General features: G+C 33.6%; 1 protein-coding gene across 7 annotated transcripts in view; it reads left to right on the top strand.

Moving 5' to 3' along the window:
* The window catches only part of FSD1L (fibronectin type III and SPRY domain containing 1 like), a 70,011-nt gene that overhangs the window by 26,270 nt on the left and 23,922 nt on the right, over nucleotides 1-19,819 (top strand). For all 7 annotated transcript variants that reach the window (XR_014266182.1, XM_082471208.1, XM_082471205.1 and 4 more), the window contains exons 4-7: nucleotides 1,330-1,431; nucleotides 9,157-9,179; nucleotides 14,516-14,637; nucleotides 19,165-19,374. Coding sequence is in view for 6 of the 7 variants with exons in the window: in XM_082471208.1 (XP_082327334.1) it covers nucleotides 1,330-1,431; nucleotides 9,157-9,179; nucleotides 14,516-14,637; nucleotides 19,165-19,374 (457 nt within the window). In the remaining variant the exon portion in view is untranslated. The remainder of the gene's footprint in view (nucleotides 1-1,329; nucleotides 1,432-9,156; nucleotides 9,180-14,515; nucleotides 14,638-19,164; nucleotides 19,375-19,819) is intronic.

The following is a 19,819-nucleotide window of genomic DNA, read 5'->3' as shown; positions in this document are numbered from 1 at the left end:
GTTCTCCCTTTTTTTTTGCTTTCCCTCTTGACTTCAAAACAAATTTATAGCATTTTCTTAGAATAAGATATTTTTTTTCAAACTTTGACTTCAGATTGGTTTTTTTTTACTTTAATAGTTCCTTGAGATATATTATTTATTCTTCTTGGTATTTTTTACTTTTATACTACATTGACTTACTCTGCCCTAGTGATCCTGTATGGACCATTTATACCTACCATCTTATTCTCAGTGATTTTGCTTTTATAAAGCTCTATTTCAAATGGTGGTTTGTTAATTCTTTGAAACTCATAAGAGGCTTACTCATAGGAAGAGCAGTATTTTTATGAAATTGTAGTTAGGTTCTTAGAATGACACATGAAAACCTGTTCTAATCCAAACTATGATTGAACTATTCTACTTTTCCAAAGTAAAACAGGACACATCAGAAACCAATAAAATCAGATGTAGTTTATCTTTAGTTTGTATCAGAAGGGAAAATTAAGTAGATTTGAATATGGAATAGATATTAATAAATATTCTGAAGAAGAATCTTGGATACATTTAAAAGCTTAGAAATGGGTCCGTTTCTTTGTTTAAAGGTATCACTAACAATATTTTCACATAACTGGGCTTAGTTTTAAATCTACAAATGATAATGTGAGAGAAGGGGGGAGGGGAGGGGAGAGAAAGAACTGAATAAGAAAGGTTGTGTTAGGTGAAATTAACACATCACTATAACAGAGCTTATCACTGTTAACAGTTACCATTTTTTGTTCCTATTTGATTTTTTTGAAATCTAGGCACTTCCTGTGTTATCCAGTTTGGGAAACTGTAAATTAGCATTTATAGGAGTATGTGTTACTTGAGTAATGCGATAAGTGGAGTACTAAGATTGTGCTCAACTGAATGTACCTGTAACTTGATTCATGAACTTTAGCTTCATTAAATATCATCAAGAAATTTTGTCTTCATTATAGAGGATGTTGCCTGCAGGTGGATTATTTTGATATTTTACTTTAAATTTTCTGACTACCTGATTGAGAAGACTCTTTAAATAAATTTGACCCCAACCATTTATAATTGCTTTGTTTTCTTTTTTGTTTTTAAATGATGAGTATATCTTTATCTGTATGTAATTAAGCTGTTCCAGACAAATTATGGACAGTTTAAGATAATTAAAATTTGTTATATATATGACTAGTGATTACCTTGCTTCAGTACCTCTCTAAAATGTTTGTTCAATTATTGCTATTAAGATTGTAACATTCATTGTAACAATATATATTTAAGATTCTGATGACAATAGGAAATTCTATTTTAATGATTTTTTGTTATTATTATTTTTAGAGTCAGCTTAGTCAATGTAATAATGCCCTGGAGAACTCGGAAGAACTACTAGAATTTGCAACAAGGTCATTAGATATAAAGGAACCTGAAGAATTTTCAAAGGTACCAAAAAACTAACCAAAAAAATGAAACTAATCCACTTAAAAAGGAAAGTTTTGTTTAAAAGAAAATGGTGTTTTCCCGTTTGATTTTGGATTCATTCAGTCATTTCTGATACTAGAAAAGGCTTGGCAGTTCTTGTTAAGTAAAATGCTAGCTGTTCATTTATTCCAAAGCATATACTTAGAAGTGTGTGTCATTGGGGTCATGAACAAATTAATTATTTGTTTAATGCCCAATTCAGATGAATGACGTTACTCTTTTTTTCAGTTACTTCCCCCTTGGTCATTTATTTTAAAGGTACTTGTATACTTTAGCCGAGTCATACCTTTGTTATAAACATTTTATAACTAAGGAAAGGAGATTGATACTGCTATTAATATTCATAAAAATCTAAGTTGGTGTTCCTTTCAATGAGCTGATTGGGGAAACATCGTCACTTGATGCATATGAAAGCATTGTGAAACTTACTAAATTTGTTATTAAATGTCCCAGTGTTCAGCTTAAGTAATTGTTTGAATGCTTTATTAAAATATGAAAATGTAGGTCCCTAAGGGGTATATTTGGTGTGAAGATACAAATAGTAGAGCAAGAAGACTGCTAATGTTTTAACCTAGATCCTGGTGTTTAAGAGATTCTGAATTCTAGATTCTTATTCTTACTTTAAGTAGAGTCATTTTTAAGTGATTGCCAGTTTATCAAATCATTTGATATTTGATATAGAATAAGTATGTAGACTATATAGAAAATGGCATGAAAGAGTGTGAAATAAAGCTATATAATTAGTAAAATATATACTGTGAAGTAGTCTTATCAAGATAAGATATTTGAGTTTGATATTTTCTTGGTCTTTGTGGACTGTGTAGTGAGCTGCTTGAAAGGTAGCTTTATAATCCATGTGTGCCCACCAGTGATTTCATTTTATGATTTTTCTATGAACTTGAGGGTAGAAGAAACTTCCTTGAGAAGATAACATTTGCTGACTTAAATCCCTGCATCTTGAAAATGAACTTTAAAAATTAATTCCTTTTGACTAAATGAATGGAAATTTCTTTTGCTGTAAACGAGTTAACTAATTAATTCTTGAATTTGGATGTCGGTTGTAAGAAAATTCATCTTTGCACTTTGTAAGACTTATTATATAAAGGAATTATGAGGGAATAGTATCATACTTTAAATTATTCTAAAAGTATAGATATGTCACCTATTCAGAGGGCATTTATGTGATAACCTCAAATATCTGGAACATAGCCAAAAAAACATGCAGAAAGCAAAAGATGTCTGAGTCAGCAGAATCAGTGTCGCACAGTTCGTGAGTGGGAGTTAATATCTTCTATTCGTGATAGTGTCTCAGAATCTGTTGACTATTAGTATGTACATGGTACTACTAAGTTTTTCGGTTTTTTTCCTTTTTGTTTCCTGGTTGTCAACAGATTCCCCTTCTAGTGGAGTAGGGCAGCTGTTAATGACAGGCATAATCATAGCCGCAAGAATTAACAGCTGAGCACCTGAGAGCGGAAGAAGATAGGAAAACTATAAAATGTGGACATAGTACTCAAAAATAGCTTGAATCCAGTTGAATTTAAATAGGACCTGATGCTTGGAAAAACTGATAAAAGTTTGTTTCTCCCAAGTTTCTCTTTCCATTGACATTTTCAGAGTCCTTTCTTCTTCCTCTCAAAAGATTCTGTTCTCTCTTTCTCTCTCCTTTGTTCTTTCCAGCTTTGTTAAAACTTGTTTCCAGTATACTGTAAATTGGAAAGGTTCTGATAAAATAAATCACCTTGTGGTTTAATATATTTTCTTCATGTGCCACTTTGCTTCTTATCTTACTATTTTGGTCTTGTCTTCCAGCATTTTGCAGTACTTCCTAGTAGCTTGATCCCTTTGGAGATGTGTTGAAATGAATTATTTGTCAGTGTTTCCTAGCCAGAAATCTGAGTTTATTGTTCAAGAAAAATGCTTAACTGAGAGTTACTTGCAATTATTTTCTTAGTATATCCAAATAGTATCCAGATAATGTTTTGATTCCAAGTCAAAAACTAAATGTACTTTCCTAACCAGCTGCATGGACTCCAGACTTGCCTCAGATACCTAATTGCTGACAGAGTAGGGAAAGATGACTTGGAAGATTAATTATTGGACTAGGAGTATGTTGTTAGATATTTGGAAACAATTCTTTTAATGTATATTATTTGCAAATATCTCATATTAAAGTGATTAAAGCAGATTAATATGAATAACTCATGGGGACAAAAAATATTGTAGGCTGAAATCTAGGCCATGAGTCTTTTTAGACTTCATTATCTTCAAAAAGAGTATTTTAAATACTAATATTTAAGTGATCATGTTGCAGTACATCAGCATGAGAATTGAACACAAAGCTATGCTAATTATTTACCAGCATTAGACAGTCTGAAAGTGAACAAGTAAAAATAGCACAAATGGAAAAGGATTTTAGAATAAATTTTCACTAATTTTTTTTAACTGTTAGAAGTTTGGTTGATAGTAAATATATGCAGGAAGATCACCAGCAAATGAGTTCTGGATCATTAGCTTTATTTCTGGATGAACAAGTAGCCAAAGCCCCAGCAGACTTGGTTTTTCTGCTAATAACTGGCCTGCAGAACACTGCATGGATCCCTTAGCAAAATTAATATTCCCACCAACTCCCCCTCTCCTCCGAATTTAGAACTTGAATTTTACTTATGAAAAGAGCTGAGTTTATGGGACATTTTCCAAGTCAATATAACTAACCACTTCATCCCAATCTTGCCACACATAACTCAGTTGTCAGACAAGGAGGGAGGGAATTGGTTACCTGCCCACAGGTGCTTACACTGGAGAAAAAAGTACAGAGTAAGGTGAAAGGGAAACAGTCTTCTAGATTAGATCACAGATGAAAAGGGAGAAAGGATTTTGTGTATTTCCAACTTCTGACTCACAGTAACTCACCATTAGAATATTATTCAGCAGGTGTCAATCTCTGACCTCTGGAAGGAGCAAATAAGGAGAGGGGTGGAATCTCACTGAGTATCTTCAAGGGAGCAGAAGTAGTACTGGCAGAAACTGCTTCTGTGGCTGCAGTCAGGAATTCTGGGAGAGGAGAGGACCATCAACAAAAGCATGAAGGGAATTCCCTGGCGGTCCAGTGGTTAGGACTCTGTGCTTCCATTTCACGGGGCATGGGTTCGATCCCTAGTCGGGGAACTTAGATCCTGCAAGCTGCTCGGTGTGGCAAAAAAAAAAAAGCATGAATGTTTCAGTTATGAAGGCAGTTTAAAAACAAGTCTAAATATTTAAGAATAGCTCAAACTATAAGTTTTCACCTTTACTTCGTTTGTAGGTGTTTATGTCTTATAGAAATGCAGTCTCCTGTTATATAAATGTACTTAGTCATAGAGTACAGATGTATGTGGTACTGTATTCCATGTTTATTTCAAGTTATTTACTAGGGTTTTGTGAAGAAGACTTCTAAATGATCGTGTTTTTGGAAAATAGTGCTTTTTATAAACAGATAAATATATGTATAGGAAATATAAAACTTCTAATGTTTGGAATCAACCAGTATGCAGTAATTTTTTTTGAAATCTAGTATTTTTTGCCTAAGGGAAAATTGCACTTTGAAACGGTCTCTTATTTACTCTCTCTGACTGAGTCCCCTTCATTTCCCAAGTTATTCCTTAATGTGGTATTTTTGGGGTGAAGGTAGAAGTCTCAGTAATATATTGTAAAAAGTATTAAATATTTGCCCCCTAGTCATTTTCAGATTGTCTCAAGGAAAGATTGCAAAATTATCTGTCCCAAATCTAATAGGATAATCTGAAGTATGAAACAATGTGAACATATAGATATAACTTGAAAAGTTTCCTCAGTGTTGTGTGGCATTCACATTTTTACTAGGAACTCTATTGGACTTTACTGCAAATCAAAACCAAGATAAATCTTCTCCTGAAAATGTGACATCTAGCCTTTGCTACATTCATTGTTTTGACAATGTTAGTATATTTTTCTCTCAGCAGTTATCATTCAGAAACAGATATATTCTTATTTTTGTTGCTGTTTATCAGTGCTCTGATTTTAACTAACTTTTCCCTTGCTACCTTTCTCCATTTCAGCCTGTATTTTGGAGAATTAGATTGTTAAAATGTTTAATTTATTTTAGATAATTTTAAAAGTCATTATCTACACATAAGATGGCTTAGGATGGAGTTTAGGGTTCAAAGATACCATTGTGCTCATCATTTTATAGATGAGATAATTGAGTCCTAAAAGAGTTAAGTGACTTGTTGGTCAATGTGATGGGCTGAAACTCAGAGCTCTTAAAACTTGGTCTAATACTCCTTATTTTTAAAAAGTTTAAAAATTTCTGCTGGTTGGGAAGAAATTTGGAAATCTCAGATTTTGTTCTGTTTGGGTAAATGATTCATTGAGTACAGTAAGCAAGATCTAAAACTTCTTTATTATTCCTATTTTAATTGTGTTTAGGAAAGACTATTTAATTAGCTCCTCCATATATGGAACTATTTTAGAGTACTTTGCTTCTAATGTCTTTCTATAAAAGGAGAAAAATGAAGATATTAAGAAGAAATATAGAAACAATAAGACCTTAATCTTCAAAGGGCTGAAATAAATTCACTGAGGAAAGTAGTTTCTATATCTACTCATTGCAGATTGGGAAAAGATCTGGTTTAAATACTTTATATTTAATTGGTAGTGATAAAGAACCATTTGTGATTACTCCTCCATTATTATTACAGTTTTATTTAAGGAAGTGGTCTCAGGTGACAGATTCACATAACTGGTAAAATAAAGGGTCAGAATTGTAGGATTTATTTTAAATAACATTTGAGAGATGGAGGAAGGGAATCTCAGAGAGAGAGAGAAAGGAGCCATCTCTGATGATAATAGAGAGAAATGAATTGTTGGCAAACAGGATTTCAGTAGAATATTGAAATCGAAATAGTGATTGAAATTGAAATAGAAAATAGTGATGTTGAGCAAAGTAATATGACTAATGTTTCTTGAAGGCTTTCCAATAGTGTACACTGTCATAACCTAAAAATCTAAGTATTCACTGAGACCTCTTCATAATTCATGAAGTGGTATTATGTAGATACAAATAAATGTATTGGAGACAGAGCAGTGGTAAATCCTGGGATCAGGTGGTACTCATTAAGTAGAGATGTTTAATTGACAAAAATGCATCACTCTTGAAACTGAAACTTAGAGGAATCAAGCAACATATTAATGTGTATCTTTTGGACAGCTTTCTGCTTTGGGAGAAGAAATTCCAGAAAAAAATTAAACAATCTATTTTCCAATTTAAGACATTTCTTGAAGTTAGGCCCTTTTATTGAAATACCTGCATAATTTGAGACTTTCTATCCTTTTCTTATTGCACAGTATAACTTCTTCAACCCCTCCTGCATTTATACAGTATATATACTATAAAATTTGAACCTAAATGAAAGAGGAACCATGGAGGGTCTCCAGTTTTACCAACTGGGTGTATTTATATATATAAATACATGGGGCAACAATTTTTCCTAGATTATATGGCTTTTCATCTATTTATTTTCTGGTTTGTCATGAACAGCCTAGTATATTAAACAATAACATGAAAGCTTTACATGCATGTGTACATGTGCACACTTGCACACAGATGCACTAAAAAAAGGCACCTTACTAAATTAATACTAGACACAAAATTGAATCATTATGGTCAGTTTTAAAAACAGTAATGGTCTTTATATTGTTGGGTTATTTGGGAGTGACTGGTAAGTAACATTCCTTTAACCAAGTTCTAAACCAATTGGGAAATAAGACAAAACAATAAAGTTGATAAGAGGCCAAATAAAATGATATTGGAGAATTTGGCTTATATCAATGGGCACACTTCCTAATATTGAATCCTAGAAGTAGACAGACTTACCCCACCCAGGGATGTAAGTACAGGGCTACCTCAGGTCTTTGTGTGTGAGGGGAGCCTGTTTCAGTGAAACTTACTGAATAGAGGGAAAGAACCGAATATAGAATATATGTTCTCTGTGGGCAAGCAAGCTGCCAGAAAGAGGGAAAGGTGCTGAGCTACTTATTTCTAGTTTGTCCTTCCAGACTCATAATCGGATTAAGTCATATCATCTTCTCAGGAGAAAATGAGGGAATAGAGAGTAAGGCTAGTGGCACTTTTCTCCATGTGTAAAGAAACATCAAGTGCAGAGTCGAGTCTCCTCTTCCCCTCCTTTCACACTTGTATAAAAATCTTTGGTTATAATTCTAGCTATAATGACAATAATTTTTAAAAAATCAGTGTAATTAACTTTTTAAAGGTAAATTCAACATACAATATTAGTTTCAGATGTACATGTAACTGACTTTCTTTAACATTTCTTATTCCTAGTACCAAAGTAGGTACTTTGTACTTTTATGTATGACTTAAGGCACGTATTATAGATGCCACAGAATTGTGTTGTTTGCTGTAGTATTTGGAGCTTGGAATGTGTCTTTAGAAGCATTAAGGACCAAATAGAATGATTACTATACAAGGTCATGGAATTGATTATGATAGTGCTGTGATGTGCTCATTTTCTAAATCTCAATTCTGTTCTTTTTGTGTAGACAGGTGTGCAGACCAGAATATTTTAGGATGGGTATAAAAATGACCAGTACCAAGTAAGAACAATATTAGAACTGAAGAAGACAACAGAAACATTGCTGAATACATCTAATTAATGTTCAATTAACTTTAGTAGTTATTAAATATTACTATGTGCCAAGCTTTATGCTAGACACTGGGGTTAGAATATCAAGCATAATAGCCATGTTCTACATTAGATGTGTTGTTAATTATGATGGTCAGTGTGGGGAAAAAACCTTTTGTTGGACCTATTATATGGTATGTAAATTTAAAGGGGACAGCAGTTTCTGCATGTATTTTTCATCATTTTTCTGTGACATACAGCACCGAGTAATAGCTGTGCCCTCTTCCTAAGCTTGTGCTAGCATTCTCAAAACAAACAAACAAACAAAAAAAAAGATATCTTAAGTAGTGTAGGTTTAAGTCGGCAGCTTCTATGAAGTCATCTGAGGGAAAGACCCTATTGCTAGAAGTGTTTCTTTGGTTTCTCCTTGTCTGAATTTTTGCCATTACAACTTCATTTTTGGGGGTAAAGGATTGTAGAACTGCAGCCTAGTTTTATATGTTAGCAGGCAAGCTCTCAGAATACAAAGTCCTTGCCCAGTGAAGGCAAGTAGAGAAAACTTGGAAGAACCATTATGAAGTGGTGAAAGAGATCTCTGAAGAAAAATTGAAGAGCAGATTTGAAATGTATAAGAAAACCATCAGAATGCATAGAAATGTGTGCCCCGTGAAGGAGATTGATTGTTCTAGTTGAAGAGTGTCAGACTGAATGAAAGTGGAGGTGTGTGTTGATATCTTAAGGTAAGAAAAAACATTTATAGTCATCTGGAATTAGTTTGAAGTGTTAAATTTTCCTCCTTATTTTAAGGTGATTTATATCGGGACTGGATTTCCAACTATAGTTCTAACATCACGTTATGCAAGCTGATGTGAACTGTACAGATTTCTTGTAATTTATGTTTTGGTGAATATGAACTAATCTATTTCAGGGTTTTTATCCTAACTTTTCTTGCATGTCACTGCCATTGAAACTTGCATGAAAAGCACTAACTGCCTTCTTTCTCTTCTCCCTGATTTGCTCCAAGGCTGCCAGACAGATCAAGGATAGGTATGGTATAAAACCTACATTTTTATTTAAGTATCAACATTGAAGTCAGAAATGAAATTCAAGAAGTTTCTTATTAGAATCTCGTTAGCTAAAATAAATATACCTAATGGCGAAGTGCAAAAAACAAAAGAGAAAAAGTCTTCTGCATATATTCCGGAATAAACAGTATATCAGCAAGATTTTTAAAAAACATAGTTATTGACAATTATGTACTTCCAAAAGAATTTCATTTCTGGTATAACATAGTTTTAGTACAGTTCTTAATTAGCTATGCTAGTAGTTGGGGAACCATTTTGAATAATTAAAAACATATATATTCCTGAATGCATTTTTTGTTGTTCTGAAATTTTACGAATATAAGCGTGTCTTATTTTATGAGAAGTTACAGCCTTATTTCGTTCCTCAGGAGCTAAAGCTCTCCTTTTTTGCTCCCTCCTGCAGCTGGCACAGCCCTAATAAAGCCTTGCCTGAATTTCTTGTCTGGCCTCTAGTCAATTTCTGTTGATCGGGGGGTGGGGGGTGGGGGTGGGGTGGAAGGCCAAGAACCCTGGTCGGTATCACAACCACCACAACAAAAGCCAGCCTGATGATAACTCGTTATGTTTGTGATCTGTGTCTCAAATGTACTACTTGGACTCAACCTACTGGACCTACTGGGTCAGTAAAGTCCTTAAAAGCCACACACACAAAAAAAGAGCTATTGCTCTCCTACTTCACTGCTCTCCTGTTTAACACCTTTGTATTCTTATTCCGTCTTGTTCCTGGTGCCATCTCTATTTCTAATGCCACTACTGTCTAGTTTGTGGAAGGAGAAAATTAAAGAAAATGATGATAGACTTTGGCTTAAAGGTCTTTACCATTGGTAGAGCCAGGATTAGCACAGGTAATTTAGTACTTGCTGTAATGAATATACGAAAGGGCTAAAAGAGCTGTTGGCAACTTTGGATTGGGTTATCACAGAAGGGATGGTTTTGATCTGCTTGGCTAGTCACTAAGCATTGACTGTAGTGAAATTATCACTTAAACTTTCTTCATTTGAGGAAAATGAAATTCTCTGAAAGGCACAGCTCTTCAAAGCACCACTCTTGAGTCCTAGATTAAATTATTCATCAGATAATTCACAAAATTATTCTGTATGTATTATGTGAAAACCAGTGTTGCTATTGTTAATCTTGGCTGAAGACTTCAATTCTTGTGTTTTTCTAGTGGCCTTTTATTTGACTAGAGGCAAGATTCACATGGCAGTCATAGCATTCTTAGCACAAATATTAATTTTTCTATTTTTTGCATATTTTATTTTTTAAATTAATTTTTATTGGAATATAGTTGATTTACAATGTTGTGTTAGTTTCTGCTGTACAGCAGAGTGAATCAGTTATACATATACATACATCCACTCTTTTTTAGGTTCTATTCCCATGTAGGTCATTACAGAGTATTGAGTAGAGTTCCCTGTACTATACAGTATTTTTTGTATATTTTATATCAGGGAGTGTTTAAAGACTTGGATCATTCTTATAAATCCTGGATGTAGAAAGGAGATTATGAGAATTTGAAAGTGAAAAGTATTGGCTGTATGAGGAATGGATGCTAGGTAGGTCAGTTTTCTGGATAAGGTATATGTGGGTTATGTGTGCTGGAATTTGCTGTAAGTAATCCGTCTTCCACCCTGGCTAGAGTATTCTTCTGTTTAGCCACCTACTGCACAAAATCCTGCTCTGGTCCGTGATTTTCTGGATTAGAAGTCACTTCCTAATCAGGCTTTGGGCCGTCCAAAGACTTTGAGAGAAACCTTGCAGTTATTTTCTCTTTGCAAAAATAAAACTAGGAGGAAGAGATCCTTGTGTTCAGCTTGTACTATTAGAAATGAAGCTAATGGTACATATATACAATGGAATATTACTCAGCCATAACAAGGAGCGAAATCTGGTCATTTGTAGAGATGTGGCTGGACCTAGAGTCTTTCATACAGAGTGAAGTAAGTCAGAAAGAGAAAACAAATACCGTATATTAACGCATATATGTGGAATCTAGAAAAATGGTAATATGAACCTCTTTGCAGGGCAGGAAGAGAAACGCAGACGTGGAGAATGGACGTGTGGACACAGGGGTGAAGGGTAGGGTGGGATGAATTGGGAGATTAGGTTTCACATAAATACACTACCATCTGTAAAATACATAGCAGGTGGGAACTTGCTATAAGGCACAAGGAGCTCAGCTTGGTGCTCTGTGATGACCTAGATGGGTGGGATGGTTGGGCGAGGGGAGTCCGAGAGGGAGGGGATATATGTATACATACAGCTGATTCACTTCATTGTACGGCAGAAACTGACACAACATTGTGAAGCAATTATACTCCAGTAAAAAAAATGGGCAAGGTGAATTAAAACATTCCTAACTACATGGATCCTGTAATGTAGAGAATTATCTGTGGATTTTAGATTGTTAGTTTGGGCTTTGAGGCACAGTTGTCTAAATATATTCAGTTTAAAAATTAAAAGTTCAGTCTTTTGGAAAATTATAGCATTGTTGTACATCTAACTTGATTTATGGAGACTGAAATTTTCATTGTCTAGAAAATAAAAGTCATTATTCTTTTTTTAGGCTTTGATAGGCCTTTCTGATATATCTTTAGGGGATACAATTTTTCTTTGAGGCCATAGTGATATTTTTTCCCCCAGATTTATCTTGAAGAGTGTACATACTATGCTTTTATTTGTTGGGTTTTTTTTAAATTGAAGTATAGTTGATTTACAATGTTGTGTTAATTTCTGCTGTACAGCAAAGTAATTCAGGTATACATAGATGTATACATTTTTAAATATTATTTTCCATTATGGTTTATCACAGGAGAGGCCATAATGGTTAAATCAAGTTTTACAGATAAAGTTTCAGGTTTAAATTCCTTAAAATACTTTCAGATATTTTTCTCAGCAGTTCTCAACAAACTTTTAAATCATCAGGTCTCGAAGCAACCAAGTAAGTTCAAACCTGTTCATTGATTTAAGTGGGCATTTACCAAGTACCTATCTGAATATAGCTCTTTAAGAAGGCTTTAAATCAAAAGATACTTGGGCCTGTCAAGAACAACATATGTAAGATTTAGCCTTTGTTCCTAACTTTCTTATTAATGTAATCTGAAATTTTATTATTGAGAACCAAGAGCTTAAAGTAATAATGTGTGAAATGCTCAGCGTTATACTTGGCATTCAGTTAAGTGTGAGTTCCCTTCTCCATAAATTGTTTTTTAGTATAGCACTTCCTTTTTTTTTTTTAAATTAAAGTGTTGTTGATTTACAGTGTTGTGTTAATTTCTGCTGTACAGCAAAGTGATTCATTTATACATATATATATTCTTTTTTTATATTCTTTTCCATTATGGTTTATCACAGGATATTGAAGGTAGTTCCTGTGCTATACAGTAGGACCTTGTTGTTTATCCATTCTATTGATATATATAATAGTTTGTATCTGCTAACCCCGAATTCCCACTCCATCTCTCCACAACCCCTTCTCCCCCTTGACAACCACAAGTCTGTTCTCTCTGTGTGTCTATTTCTGTTTTGTAGGTAAGTTCATTTGTGTCATATTTTAGATTCCACATATAAGTGATATCATATGGTATTTTTTTCTCTCTGACTTACTTCGCTTAGTATGATAATCTCTAGTTCCATCCATGTTGCTGCAAATGGCATTATTTCGTTCTTTTTTATGTCTGAGTAGTATTCCATTGCATATATGTACCATATCGTCTTTATCCTTTCATTTGTCAATGGACATTTAGGTTGTTTCCAAGACTTGGCTATTGTGAATAGTGCTGCCATGAACATAGAGGTGCACGTATCTTTTTGAATTATAGTTTTGTCCAGATACATGCCCAGGAGCGAAATTGCTGAATCATATGGCAACTCTATTTTTAGTTTTTTGAGGAACCTCTATACTGTTCTCCATAGTGGCTGTACCAATTTACATTCACACCAGCAGTGTAGAAGGGTTCCCTTTTCTCCACACCCTCTCCAGCACTTGTTATTTGTAGACTTTTAATGATGGCTATTCTGACCAGTGTGAGGTGGTGCCTCATTGTAGTTTTGATTTGCATTTCTCTAATAATTAGCGATGATGAGCGTTTTTTCATAGCACTTTCTTCTTGATAAATTGATCAGCTGTTGTTCACTCTTTGTTACTACTAAAGTGACTACTTTCCTAGTTTTAAGATGAAAGAAAATGACTGAACACAGCAACAGTGTGACATTTTTCATCCCCAAGTAGCTGAATACAGCAACATGTTTGATACCTTTCATACCATTGATCTTTAGGGTAGTTTGGTAGATCTGAATGACTAGGCCTGGTATTCCCTTTGTTCCTGCGGCTCTGTTTACTTCCTCTGCCAAATTCTGTACTAGGAGGACAACATTCATGAATCGCATTTTTGTGTCATTCTTTGACCAAAGATAATAAGGAGAGTTACTTTGTGATACATGTGGAAATCTACTGTAATATGAAAAATTGAAATTTGAGATAAAATAACAAATGAATAGAATATGAGAATTTCTTTTAATCTCTAGTTTTAATTGACAGACAGTTTCCCCCTGCTTTGGGTAAAATGATGTCTGGTATGGCTTCTTTCTTTTTTTGTTTTGTATATACCACATTCATCTAAAATATATTTATTGAGTTTCTATTATTTCCATGGCATATGGTTTCACAGGGCTGTTTCTTCTTGTCTCCTTCCATTCAGCTGATGTTGATACATCAGAGTGATACCTACTAGCATGGTATTCAAAACTGTAATTTTACTTCTCTCCTTTCTCATCCATGGCCTATAGCAGCTACCAAGCTATGCAGTATTTTGTCAGTGTACCTCTACTTTTATTTAAGGACACATGGAATAGCTGTGACAACTAGGCAGAATGTTTGAATCAGGGTATATTTACAGTTCATTATTTGGCATATGAAAAGGAGTGAGGCTGGCATCAGGAAATCAGATTGAGTGTACAGAGGTTCAGATGACTGTTGGGTCTGTTAAAGATGATTTATCTTGGATATTTGTCTCTTGAGTTATTTGTAATTTTATGCAATTTTATAAAACTGGCTGGAGGAAAGTTCTTTAAAGGTTATCTTAAATGACTTTAAACTTAAAAATATTTTACAGTTTTTTATTAAGTTAATTTTCAAAAGATCTAAAAGCAAATTTCTATTTAGTTTTGTTACCTTTGTTAATAGCTTCTGAAATCACTAGAGCGAAGTAAGTTCTATTCGTTTTATAAGTTAAATAGGATACAATACTTCCCATTCTTTTATTTTTAAAAGAATGTTTATGTTTGTGTTTTCTGTAGAGTGACAATGGCTTCAGCTTTTCGCCTTTCTTTGAAACCAAAGGTCAGTGACAACATGACTCATTTAATGGTGGATTTTTCTCAGGAAAGACAGATATTGCAAACTTTGAAGTTTTTGCCAGGTAAGTTAGTACATATATTACATATAAAGTTATTTATAAAACCTTTTTTTTCCTTCAAGATTTTTCTGTAATGAACATTATAATGTAAATATTAAGGAAGTATAGTGTGATTTTTTTTTTCTTCATTCAGCTAAGGAATAACTAAATTTGCTAGTCTTTATTTTTAGAGAATTATTTTACTGATAGTAAAGATTCCATTTTAAGAATCCCAGAAAGGGATACCTTTTGTTGCTAGTTTGGCAGAGAGAAGCAGTATGCCATGGTGGTTCACAGTGAGTCGTGGGGCCAGACTTCTAGATTTGCATCCTGGCTACCACTTACTTGCTGTGTAGCCTTAACAAGTTATTTAACTCTCCCTCATTTTCTTCATCTTTAAAATGTGATGTTATCCTTCTGGGGTTTTTATAAGGATTAAATGAATTGAGACCTCTAAAGCACTTGAAATAGTACCTGGCACATAGTTAACACGCAGTGAATGTTAACGGTTATTATTACCATTATTGTGGTGGTTGCTGGTTCAGATGGAATTTTACTTCCAGTAATAATGTGTTAGCATTGGTTTAGTAGAGTATTAGTATGAGGGTATTCCAGCAGTCAGAACCATTTGAAATTGAGTCCCAAGTTATTGTCCACAGGTGTGAAAGAGCCAGGTAAAGACCTTTCGGTCATTATTCTCTTTTTACTAACATCAAGTAATGTGGTTAGGTTGATAGCTAAAACAATTTGGACTTGGTGATTTGGGGGATCAGGAAACCTCTTGAAAGCGAAGTGTTTTACTTACAGGCTTATGGTTTTTGGAGGTTAGCTGTTTTTGAGTAGAGAATGTTGATCATATGAAACCATTCTTTTCTTCTCTGAAGATTTGGTCCAGGACTTTAGAATATGATTGGAAAGACAAAGTTAGTAGTCATGAAACTATAATGGAACTAGTAATGGTAGTACAAGTGAAGTATTAACTTGTGTGGTATAGATCAGAAGTTCTAGAGGAGTTTAGAGAAGGAAAAGATGAGAGAAGGAATCATAGTTGTAGAGGAAGGAAGTATACATACTTGTCAGTGGATACCTACCTGTAAATTGGCCTTTCAGAATTCCTAACCATTATATTTTCTTTCACACTACTACTCAATTCAGAAGGAGAGTCAGGAGTGGTAGATTGTGAATATACACATGAGTAGTAGTAGTTTGATTTAAAGAAAAAAAACTACTAAAAAAGTAGTCCTCTCACCATTACTTTCCTTCTCTTGGATTTTCAGTGATGGCTTAACAAACCACGGCCATGTCTGCCGTACAGTCAAGTAGATTGCATGCACAGTTAGGATTTCCTCTTTTGCAAACTGTTAAGACAGTCTGAAGGAATGAGGTATAATGAAAAGCAAGAAATCCTTTTGTGGAGGAGTTTCATCCTGAAGGAAGGTATAATAGGTTGTTAAAATTTATGAAAGGTGAATTCATATTACTAATTTTTTGTATTCTGCTATAGCATAAAAATTTCCTATAAGATCCAATCAGATTAACTTAAAAATGAATACCTTCATCCCTTAATAATTCCTTCTGTAAACACTGCAAAAATCAACTCTATACTGAATTATGTATAGTAATGAGTTTTGGACTTATCTGAGTCTGAAAATTATAAGTGATGATGATGGATGATAATAATTACAGTCATTTTCTTCTGCTCTAAGCCATTATTTATACATTGAAACTTAGAGTTTATATCCTTTCTGAGCCTTTGCAGCCAAGAAGAGAAACATGTTTGTGGCAGTGTTGATGTCAATTGTCCTTTTACATTCACATGCAGAGAAAAACATTAGCAGAATTCTTACACCAATGTCCACACAATTTAACTGTTGCTTTATGGAAGTTGCTGTGAATTGCTTTCCATTCTCATTTCTAAAGAGAGTTCTGCCTTTCCTAATATTTTTATATTACAAGTTTACGAACATTCATCTTCCCCTGAACTTTTATTCCACATTTGTTGAAACTCTTCTCTTACTTCTGTTTAGAATATTGGGTGAACTTCCTACATATCAGATCCAAGTCACTCTTAATTTGACCTACTACTCTTTTTTTTACAGTTAATTTTTATTTTATATTGGGGTATGGTTGATTTACAATGTTGTGTTAGTTTCAGGTGTAAAGCAAAGTGATTCAGTTATCCATACGCATATATCCATTTTTTCAGATTCTTTTCCCATATAGGTTATTATAGAATATTTGACATACCACTCTTAAATTATCTAAATTTTCTTTTTCCCTCCCAAGTTTGCTTTCTTCTGGGGCCATTATTCACAAGAAAGAAGAATCTTCTTGCCAGTACATTCTTACTGGAATGGTAGCTGAATTTGGGAGATAGATAGTGGGGAGTTAGCTGGACCCACTTACAAATTAAGTGATTCTCCCTGTATACAAGCCTCTTGAGACATTCAGTACAGGTTTTAACTCAGCAAAACTATAAAATTACTACATGCCATAGGCTGTTACATTTCCTCACATGTAGGCACTGCACAGCATATTAAATTTATGAATGCCTCTATCTCTTCCCATAGCAATGAATAGTAGTCTGTATTGCTTATGTTCTGGTAACAAGAGACTAACATCTGTAATGTATTATAGGGACGAAACCCCTACAGACAGATGAAGGAAATTAATCATAATGAGAAATGATAAATATTTCTTTGTCTGTTGTCTTACTGATAAGATATATCAGATTCCAAGTATTTATTGTACAATTACACACATGCAATAGTTCAACTTTGAAGACTATAGCTAATGGAGATCAATTGTCCCACCTCTTTCCTTTCCTCCCTTTCTTACTAGTTAGGCTTGAAGATTTAAAATGTATATCAAATTCCTTTCATCTTGGTCTTGATCATTGTATCTAAGATATTTGGTTTACTTTGTTATTTGTTAGGTCTCACATTGCTTTGAATTTTCATGTATAGAATTCCTTTGTTGTTATTGTTATAGTTTTTTACAAAATTAATACTTTGTTTTTTAGAACAAGTTTAGGTTTATGGAAAATTGAACAGGTAATACAGAGAGTTACCATGTACTTCCCCTCCTCCCCCACATACAGTTTCCGCGGTTATTAATGTCTTGCATTAGTGTAGTACTTTTGTAGTAATTGATAAATTATTATTAGCTAAAGCCCACAGATTACATTAGGGTTCACTCTGTGTTATACAGTTCTACGGCTTTTGATAAATGTATCATGTCATGTATCCACCACTACCGTATCATACAGAATAGTTTCACTGCCCTAAAATTCCCTTGTACTCTGCCTGTTCATCCCTTGTATCCTGCAGCCTTGCTATAAGCTTGTTAGTTCCAGGAGTTTTTCTGTTGATTCTTTGAGATTTTCTACATAGACAATCATGTCATCAGTAAACAAAGACAGTTTTATTTCTTCCTTCCTAATTTGTATATGTTTTACTTCTTTTCCTTGTCTTATAGCATTTAGCTAGAACTTCCAGTACAGTGTTGAGTAGGAGTGGAGAGAGGGAATGTCATTGCCTTAGGAGAAAAGTATCTACTTTCTCAACATTAATGTTAACTGTAGGTTTTTTTGTAGATGTTCTTTATCAAGTAAAGTTCCCTAGTTTACTGAGAGCTTTTGTCATGAGTGAATGTTGGATTTTGTAAAGTATTTTTTTCTTCATCTATTGATATGATCATGTAATTTTTCTTCTGATCATCTGATTTTTCTTCTACTGATGTGATAGTTTACATTAACTAGTTTAGAATGTTGAACCAACCTTACATACTTGGAGTAAATCTTTTAAAACCTTTTTTAGCAACAAAAGGTTTAAATACAGTACTTGCAGTTTCACACATTTCAGACACATCTGTATCACTGGAGGACCACATTCTCCAGTTAGCCTACTATTTAAATGGAACATCTGTTAATGTCGAGGAGCTGTGGAAAACCTCTTTCATGGAAAAGAAATTGATTAATGTTCATTCATGTTAATTGTGATTCATTTACCTCAGTTTGTTTTAATGAATCATAGAACTCTTTGGAGAAACATTTTAAAATTCTTAAATATTTTGTGGGATTGCGGAGTTCATTTTTGTTCAGTGTTGAGAAATTACAGTTATTTTATAAACTAGGTTTTTTAAATACATTGAAAATACCTTGAATTATTTTAATCTTTGGATTCAAAGCAAGTTATTTTATTTTGTCAATAGTGATTTAATTTATATTCTCCAGCTGTTTGAAACAGCAGATTAAAAACGTGTTGAGCAGTAACAAATCATTCTTGATTCTTTATTCTTAGCATGTTTGAATTGCTTTTTGCTAACTAGGGTTTTAATATACTTTGAATAAGTCTATGAAAAACTTTGAAATACGAATTTTAAAACAGAGCTATGAAAAATGGTTATTTTGCATTTATAAGGTTTCCCTTCTCTTAGCCTGATTCAATTGAACAGTTTAAAAGCGACATGAAAAGCGTAATTTGAACGACAAACATAAATACTGGATTAGTACTATAGTGAGAAACGAGCTTTTTTTTTTTTTTCCTTCAGTCCCCAAAGCTCCAGAGATAGATCCAGTAGAGTGTTTGGTGGCTGACAATTCTGTAACAGTAGCTTGGAGAATGCCAGAAGAAGATAATAAGATTGATCATTTTATACTGGAATATAGGAAAACTAATTTTGATGGACTTCCACGTGTAAAGGATGAGCGATGCTGGGAGATAATTGATAATATTAAGGGTACTGAATATACACTATCAGGTAAGATGACTGCATTTCATGAATCTCATTCTCGGAAGATAGATGTAATTGTGAAAAATATTTTGAATTACATTAAAAGATGAAGTTATTAAGTTTCTTTAGCCAAGCTGACTTTTTGTATATTTATCATGGAAATGAATTTCTCTTAAAATATCAAGAAAACCTTCATTTTAAGTACTTCTGGATATTTGCAATCTGGTAAAACAGTGTATTTAAAACAAACATGAAGGGATGTTCTGGAAACTGTATTTCAGAGTGACATTTAATTTTTACGTTGGTTTTCTAACAATAAAAAAAGCTGTCAATTTTCTAGATGTATACACTACCCCGCATTTCAGTGATACTGTAAAGACTTGCCTTTACCCTTTTTTGATAACCTTCACGATAATACTTAAAGTTAAGCTATGTCTTGGTATTAGAAATTTGTGTGTTGGCCTTTTGATAG

Source organism: Balaenoptera physalus (assembly GCF_965194825.1).
Source record: "Balaenoptera physalus genome assembly, chromosome: 7".
Lineage (NCBI taxonomy): Eukaryota > Metazoa > Chordata > Mammalia > Artiodactyla > Balaenopteridae > Balaenoptera > Balaenoptera physalus.
The sequence above is the reverse complement of the archived record's forward strand: the minus strand, read 5'-3'. Positions and strand labels throughout refer to the sequence as shown.